Here is a 9,196-nt window from a genome sequence, read left to right on the forward strand (position 1 = left end):
TAAAAGAAAATAGATGTGGCAGTCATTTTGTATCAATAAAAATACAAAGTCATGTTTTACAGATGCTGCCACACCAGTATGGTTTAGATTTAAGGCTGCAGCAAAAATGTCTGTGTGAAAATTGGAGTATAAAGTACCTGATTCCCTTCCAGTATGGCATCTTCCACATCAGCTTTTTCCAGTCCCAGGCATGAAGCAACAATACTGAGGATGTAGTCATGTCTTCCATCCAGCTGGGCCCGCTTGGCTTCACGCTCTTCTTTCAACTTTTGCTGAACAAAATGTGCAGACAGTTATAGATAATGAGTATTAGGATGGGTACATTTAAATAAAAATGTAACCATTTCCTCATGATGGAGTGTGGAAATAGATGCTTTTTATAGAATTATAATATTCTGAACAACTCAGGGTGTCCAATGCTAAAAATACAAAAATAAAAAATAAAAACCATATACAGTGCAGTGATGTAATTTTTGCCGTAAGAAGCTCATTACAGGTTAAACCATATTTCACATACATGGTCTGTAGTGATGAGGCTGCTGGTGATGACAGATGACTGAAGGTCTTCTGTGGTTCTACACTTTGGTTCAGACATCATTTAAATAACAGTCCCTTCGAAGAACCACAGTTATGTACAGTTCATGTACACGATCAAGCAACAGAATATGCCAAAAAAATCTTCATCAGCATCCTCCTTTACTTTGTATATAAATCCATACAAGAATAAGAGAAAATGTCCAACCCACATATCAATATTCCTTCAAGACTTTCAAATGTACATCTTCAGTTTCATCCTTCTACTGCTGAGAAGTGCCTCCATGTCTCTCCTTCAACTCTCATAGCACCCGTCCAAATACTACAAAATTCAGGTGTCTTAGAATGGATTAACCAGCACTGCAGTCAGTTTACCATAGGCCACAGTTTGCATTTAGGGTGGTAGGACAGTAAAAACAACCACAATGGGTTGCCAGGTTCTGCTGATTAGTGACACAGGAACAAGGTCAGCCAATAAATTACATGAAACCTGGCATTAGCATGGTGTGCCAGCTGCATGGTGCATTCAAATTCTCTCATTTACCCTTCCTTTTTGTCTGTCTGGAATTTAAACAGGGGATGACAGGAATAGTTCTTTCTGGCTTAAAATACTTTGTGCATTGACGTCACCATGGTCTGACCGTCTTTTAAAAAGGCTTTCTTCTACAACAAAGCAGGAAACATCCTCCTGTGACTGGCCATCCAAAAATAGAACACTTGAGAGCTGGCTCTTTTTTATACTAGTCTGTTTAGACAATTGTTAACAACTGAATTAAACTTTAATATTGAAAATGACAAATTAAGTGATCAGGTTTCTAACCATGTTCTCCCTTTCTCTCCCCTCTCTTCTGTGTCCTTGTAACTACATATCCATGTGGCTGTGCTTCATAGATAAGGGATTTTGCTGTTAAATAGCCTTATCCTTGAATGTCTGTTTTTGTTTTCTTGCCGGCTGCAATTAACTGCTAAACTTTATAGTATGCACTGGATCACAGGGCATACAGTACATGCAAGCACACTGGGTGACTCTCAAAGGATTGTCCAGAGATTGGAGTGAAGAGATATGACAGGTTTTGGGGGATAGATCAGATGGAACCCTGAATAAAGTGCTAAAAGGGACATAAAGAGGAAAAAAAGATGCCAAGTCCAACAGATGGAAAGGAAGATCAGACAGACATGACACAATGGAGGAAGAAAGGACTGAATGCATGGGCAAAGACAGTTACATGTGGAAATGATTAAGAAAAAGATGGCAAGAGGAGTCGGATAATGGAAAGAGGTGAAAAATGAAAGGAAGAAGAAATATAGGGAGGTAGAGAAATAGGAGGGCAAGAGGCGGGAGACATGGACCTGGACAAAGAAGAAGATACCATTCTATATTTATACTCCGAGTCAGGGTGGTTAAGAGTCGAGGTATTGATTCTTGTTAGTTAGAGCCTGGGGGGATGGTCATGTGAAGCCAGAGTGAGGTGGAGCATAACAATAGCCTCACAATCTGTGTGTGTCAGCAATGTTAGTAAGAGCAGCAACACATTAGCCTGTCAGCAGGCTTATGTGTTAAAGATCAGTCAGTAACCACATTGGCATGCAAGTTTGTTTGGTGAAACGAAAGCCCAATGGTGTCCAATCTGCAGAATTATTAACTTTTTCGAAAAACATGGTAATATTTGCCAAGCACCAACAAACCACTCTCAGGAACAGTGACCGCAAGTCACAGGTCAACAGATAGCAGTTTGGTTGCTAAGTGCAACACAATTAAAGGTTCAGTCACACATTTCGGTCACTTCACACATGAACATTCTTTCCTTGTACTTTGAATTCGCTCTTTTATATTTCACTGATTTAAAGCATCCAAAGCAAGCCACACAAGAGAACAGAGATAATCTGTAACCACCTATGTGCATGATGCAAACAGATAGTTCAAATAAGTTTAAATAAACCACTTCAGAACCCTAGCAATGAATCACACCAACCTTGCTCAAGTCTCTGGAGATACGCGCACACATTATACAGACACAAACACCCACATCACAGGTCGACCATAAAAAAGCATGCCAAGTCAACAGTTGCTGGGCGACCAGCCATTTCACACCTTCTCTGTCTTTATTCCAAACTGCATGAACAGCCAACTCAGTCTTCAAGCCCAGAGACATACCATACAGACAATGCACTGTGGTGCACAATATACAAACAGATTAAGTCAACACTGAATGCAACACATAAACACACAAAATGCACTAGCCAACAATAACAAGCTCCAACAATGACAGAAAGACATATCCATATTTAGTTATTCTCACAACACAGACACAGAAGCCAGCACTGACAGACATATGTAATAACAGCTACAACATTAATAGCTTTCAAAAGCAAACAGAGCCCCATCCTGAGATAAGCTATGTCGAGACTGACAATCCCTATAATAAACAAACTGTGGCTTTTGGAATTAAAAAGAAAACAGCTGTGACAAAAATTGTGCAGCAGGACAGTTTGGCTGGAATATAGTACAGATTATTTATCTAATATTTTTTTAAAAAGCAAAGCAAAATGTTTTCAGTGCCCTGCCAAACCTCAGATAAACACAGATAATGATTTAGTCAATTTTAATCCACATCTTCTGGCGAACAGATATAACATGCACTGTCAAAGTCAGAACAGTAGGTGTGGATAAAGTTTTGCAGACAATGGTTCATTTAATTTAAATTCACACAATGGTAAACGACAGATTCCATCTGTACTTGTTATCATACATGAGAATTATGTGGGTGGATAAACTAAAATGGGACATAAACCTCACATGGCACCACAACAACAACAGTGCTGCATGATTTCTCTTACCTGAATGACCTTGGACACTGTTTGTTTCCAGAGCTGCTTTCTAAACACCCGCGCCATGACAGTTCCTCAGCTCTCCTCAGACTCTTCTATATCTTCTCTGTAACCTGCTATCACTCTCTCATCTACATGTACAGACTGAAGCCGTATACTTTTGCCCTTAAAGAGATTAGCCCTATCAAGTTGTCAGTGGTGACCACCCAGCCAGCTGAATCTGAAGCTATGCCTGCTTTAAGTTTAATGGCCTTCCCTATCAACAGTGTATAAGTTTTCACAGCCCGCTGTGGTCAACACAGACTGAAAAACACAGGCAGTTTGTGAGCTGCACACACAAGTGCATCATGTGCTTTCTTGTGAATTCACAGTCTAATATGTGCAGGTAAAAACATAAAGTAACAGATGAAGAAAGGAACAGACAGCTCTATATGTAAAAACTGTACACTGACAAACTAACATGCAGGAATGCAATTCAATGGGAACACAGCTCAGGTATCACTGCTCTAACAGAATGGGGTAGCAAGTCAGAACATAGCTGGGAATCTTCACTTTAATGTAACTGCAAGTGACAAACAAGTGCAAGTTAGTGCTTAAAGGCGGATTTTGTGTTGAGGTCATGGACACCCACTATGCAAATACTGTAGTTAAATGTGGGAGTATTTCAGGGTTTTTTACATGTACCTTATCTACAAAACCAAGTAACAGATAAATTGTCAAACCTTAGGGCCAAAACAACCATGCCACAGGCCAGTATTAGTGTGCTCAATTATATTGAACTGCAAATGACCAGTTTTGGTATTGGCTGTGGATTAGCAGCAGTCGTACAGTATAGCTCGTGTGTTTGTCTCTTCTGTATTTTCTGACATTTAATGATACAGTATGAAAATAACCGAGCCACAAATTTCTTTATAAAAAAAAAAGAAAAAAAAAAAAAACAGCAGGAAAAATGATTTAACCTCACCACTTCATCCTATTTAGTGCACTAATTTTGTGGTCTCTCACTTTTTTGTGTTAAAATGGATGGTAACACGTATGTGTACCATGTTACAAAGGGTAAGTCCTCACACAGGTTCAATTCGGGCCTGGGCCTTTTGCCACATGTCAACCTCTTTCTATATCCCCTGACTTTCCTGTCTCGCTCTACTATCGCTATAAAATAAATCAGAAATGCAAAAAATAATCTTTTAAAAAAATAAATACAAATTTAGCAACAACATGACGTACATTTCAATTAAGCTAAATGTTTTGTCAATTTTTTCTATTCGTGGACAGGTTTTTTCAGAGCTGCAGGAACTCCAGAATACGGAAAACAACTCTACAGCTATTTCTATAAACTTGCACTTTAATGATCTACTGTATATAAACATAAACAAGGATTTCAAATAAGTTCTCTCAGGTAGTCTGCTACATGAAATATATTTAGTGAAAAGATGTACTCCGTCATTATTGCTCCCTGTGACAAGTCTACATGACTTGCAGTGTAGTAAAACATTTTCAGATAGACTTTCACACATAAATAAAGGCTTTCCCTCGTTTTTGCCTTCTTGTGCTTTTGTATCAAGCATTTTGATACAAACACATTAGCTGTATACTGAATCCTTACACATTAATGATGAATTACATTTGGCCAATGCAGTTAGTCAAGAAGCCAAGCTGCCTGTAACTTCAGAACTCTTGGGTCACCTTACCTTGTTTTGATAGTCTGGTTTAAAATGCAGCATCGTCGGCGACGGCCTTTCACACTGACACTTCTTTTCAAGTCATTTCAGCTTCTTAATTGGCTTTGCATTTCATGACCTCAGAGAATTACAGCGTCCAACAAAGGAGACAAGACAGAGAACAAGTGGCTTTGCTACAGTATGTGAGCAATCAGCCCTCTTATTTGCCATGTGAGAAAGGTTACTGCCCTGAAATTATGAGAGTGTTGCTCCTAAAAGGGAACTGCTAACTAGATAATGCGGTGTTGGATGACTACCTGTCAGCAAGGTAATTGTCAAGGCCCAGCTCTCACCTTACAAGTCTATTACAACAAAGGGATTGAGAGACAGGGATGAGGGTGAGTGTGGGGGTGGAAAGGTTGTTAATATACTTGAGTACAGAATCAGTGGGTAACATTTTCAGACATAACTTGCACATAACTTATATATGCAAACACAAACACATAAAATATGCTGTGTATTGGTGTAGTAATAACTATAAAATAACCCCTTAACAAGCATTTGTCACCTTCTAAAAGAACTGAATGGTTTCTCGTAGTAAACACCTCTTTGATCATAGTATGCATTGCCACTATATGCTAACTGACTGAAACTACACATGTAATGACTGTAGCAACAGCTTCAAAAGACAGCTATAGAGTCAGAATATAATGGTGACATTTGACCTGTTTTTATTATAACATGGGCTAAGTATTATGTAACATTTCATAACTGCCCTGCTGAATTATTTGGATTTTTCATTTTCACCTTTTGCTTATGCATTATAAAATCAATTTGACAAAAAATGCAACAGTTGTGCAAATGTAACACTAACAACACATATACAGTACATATGCACAGATATAAAGAATTTAACTCGATGACGCGCATTGTGGGAAGTCAGCAACTATTTTGACGATCATTAAGAGATCTTTATCAAGCAAATATGCAAAAACATTTGCTTGATGTAGCTTCACAGATCTGAGAATTTGCTGCTTTTCTATTTATATTTGGTTTTGTACAAAACAAGCAATTTAGAAATGCTACCTTAGGTCCTCTTTATTGACATTTTATAGATCAAATGAATTATCAGAGGAAAATAATTTATAGATTAGACTTGAACGAAAATAATTATTAGACGCAGCTCGCAGTGGGGAGACCCAAATCATTCATACATACAGATACCACACACACACACACACACACACACACACACACACAAACATAGACCTCCCACCAATTAATATTAAATTCCATTAGCTTTTATTGTGGAATCCAGCAGATAAGAAGCACAGCTCTCTCCACATGCATCTGACTGATGGTTTGATATTGAAGAAATGATTGCAAAGCTTTGCATTTAAAAGCAGTTGGGTCATCAATTTTTCACTACGCCATGACTGATTTTCTATGTTCGACTGTCTGCTTGTGAGCTGTCATGAAACAGGAGAGTGACTGTAAATTATAAATGAGGGGGTGGTGAGATCTAAAAGAGACAGTAACAGACAGTGGAAGGTCCACATTTCTCCCAGAGGATGCTCACACTGACACGGACATGGAGAGCTTAAACACATCTGTTTTAAAACTAGACCGGGTTGTAGCACAATATGTCTAGAAAACCAAGACAGCTCTGAGGACTCTGTATTTTGACTGGCACCGTTTCTCTACTTATTGACTTTGTTGTCCGTTTGGTTTTAAACACTCCTGGGTGCAATTGCAAAATGAAATCCATTAGAACGTATAATTACTTTGTATTTCAATTGCTGTGTGAGGTAATTTTATTTATCTCATTCTGTTACCAGAGTAAAACTAAATGGTCATAAGGAAGACATACAGATACAGTAGAAGTTCTCTAATGGTCTATTGATCCATACAGGTAGTTCACACCAAGACTTAACTTAACAAAAGCAGGACCTGTACATACTGTATTCAACAGAGAAAATGACACAAATCTGCAGCTAAATGGTGACACCAGTTAATGTAAAACACTGAACCAAGCATGAGTTTCCTGGTTTTGACCAGGGGTGTTTTAAGACATTGACCTTTCCTAACAGACAGCTGATTATTCATTCACTAAAGTCAGGTGTGCAAAGGCTTTATGTAAAAGAATATCAGTGATTATTCGTCCAGATCTACATGTGATAGATCAAGGTTATTTAATTATTCATTTATCCATTTATTATTTAGTCAGTTTACATTCTCCCTTTGGAAGGAATATTTCTTTCATAACCAGTGAAAGGTTAAACTTTGAGTAAATGCAAAAATGTAATGAGCTGAAAATATATGTCTATTTACATCTACAAAATGAAAATAAAAATAGAAAGATTACATGTTAATTTTTTCTATTAGATCCTGACTTTTGTGATTGTGGAATGGGTGAATCTGAAGTGAGTGGGTGACGTAAACACCAAAACAAGATGGATTTCTTGGTTTTAAATCCACTAAATTAGCTTGCCATAGACAGAAAGAAAGTATTACTGATAATAATAACCATTTTCATAATGATGTATTTCCACAGGAGCACTAGATGTAAAACAAAGTTAATTTAAAGTTGACTGCTCCACATCTCTGTGAAGCATCAGTTCATCTAACATCACAGCAACTATACAATGAACACACTACCATCTAGTGGACTGAAGCTCATAATACAACCAACACATATTCCAAAAGGTTGTGCTACAGCTATTTTTGACTACTGTTAAGAGGCCAGTGAGTCTTATAGTGCAGTGGTTCTCAGAGCAATTATCAAATAGGCTCAGGGGGTTCCTGAGTTGAAAATGAAGTGTAGATTAATTCCTTCCTCTGTTTTCACATAAGAGAGAAGGGAATTCTGATGTAAGGTTTCACTCTCACTCTAGCAACATCAGTCGGTGCTAAATAACCACCTATGGTAAAGTATCTTAGGTCAGTGCTCAATGAATTAATTCATTATCTTTAAAAATATAAAAGAAAGAGTTGCAAGAGTTTAATTAATAATAATTCAGATGAAAACTCACCTTGTCTTCAACTATCTCATGTCTACAAATTGTTATTTCTAGCATTCCCAGTTTTGTATTTTGTGCAGTGGTTTGTTTGGAAGATTAACATTTAAAAATCTGATTTGTGAGAGACATTGCCTATACACTCAGTTGCCAGTTTATTAGGTACAGGTAGTTAAAACTAATACAGATTATACAACAGTCCTGCAACAAATGTTTCCATCACGAATGCTATTTTTTTTATTCAAACTGTTTCAGAGATGTGTTGCTTCAATTGTATGGATATTTTGAGGTTGTAGGTTTGTGGTTGTGTTGAACTGTATTATGTTATGGTGACAGGTGTTTAACTATCATTTTGTCCAGCCTATTTATATCAATGAGGGCAGGCTAAATAGCAGAACAATCCCTCTGTATAATGCATAGACGTAGATTTTTAGATGATCATATCCAAGTGATAAAGTTTTATCTCTCCTCGTCAGAAGGAAGAAAGGAAGATCTTCTCTAACAGGTCTAATGACCGCCAAACTCCCAAAACTGAATAAATGTAAAAATGTTTAACTTGTGCTTGACAACTGTGGACACAACAAAACAAAGCAGACCAATAGACTTCTTTAAAAACAGACATAATACCCATATGACAATGTGAGGATCCTTGACACAGTTCTATTGAGAAACAAAAAATCATATTAAAAGATAATGGATTATTGGTGCAGGCTACTATAACTAGCGAGGTTTTCCCTAGGCCACATGGACAGGAGTAGTCTGTTATAATGAATATTAGGCCTGAAGTTTGGGGTCTACAATCCCCCTGGATGGAGCACACAGAGAAGATTTTCCTAACATTTAAAAAAAAATGTCACGTTTTAATGATTATCATTCATCTAATGTAAGTATTTGTGGTCAAACCTGCATCTCCTTGAGTGTCTCCACTTGGACAGAGGGCTGGGTGGGTCTGTTCCTGTAGCTGACTTTGGCGAGCCGAGAGCTGAAGGACATGGCTCAAACATTCCTTTACTGAAAAGCCTCCTCGATAACCAAATCGTAAATTTCCAGCTTCCCCTGCGTCAAGTAATTTCTCCGCTGTTTACTAAAGGTACATCTCTCCGAGATTTGTTTTGTTTTCGTGGTTGGTTGGAGGTTGGTCTTCCTCGAGACACG

General features: G+C 37.8%; 1 protein-coding gene across 1 annotated transcript in view; it reads right to left on the reverse strand.

Annotated features, from left to right (window-relative positions):
- Positions 1-9,196, reverse strand: part of dnah5 (dynein, axonemal, heavy chain 5) — a 96,264-nt gene extending 87,068 nt beyond the window's left edge. Inside the window, exons 1-2 of the mRNA XM_056379909.1 lie at positions 8,945-9,196; positions 138-272 (exon numbers count right to left, since the gene is read on the reverse strand). Coding sequence (XP_056235884.1) covers positions 138-272; positions 8,945-9,034 — 225 coding nt within the window. The 5' untranslated portion in view covers positions 9,035-9,196. The remainder of the gene's footprint in view (positions 1-137; positions 273-8,944) is intronic.

This window comes from Seriola aureovittata, chromosome 7 (genome assembly GCF_021018895.1).
Source record: "Seriola aureovittata isolate HTS-2021-v1 ecotype China chromosome 7, ASM2101889v1, whole genome shotgun sequence".
Lineage (NCBI taxonomy): Eukaryota > Metazoa > Chordata > Actinopteri > Carangiformes > Carangidae > Seriola > Seriola aureovittata.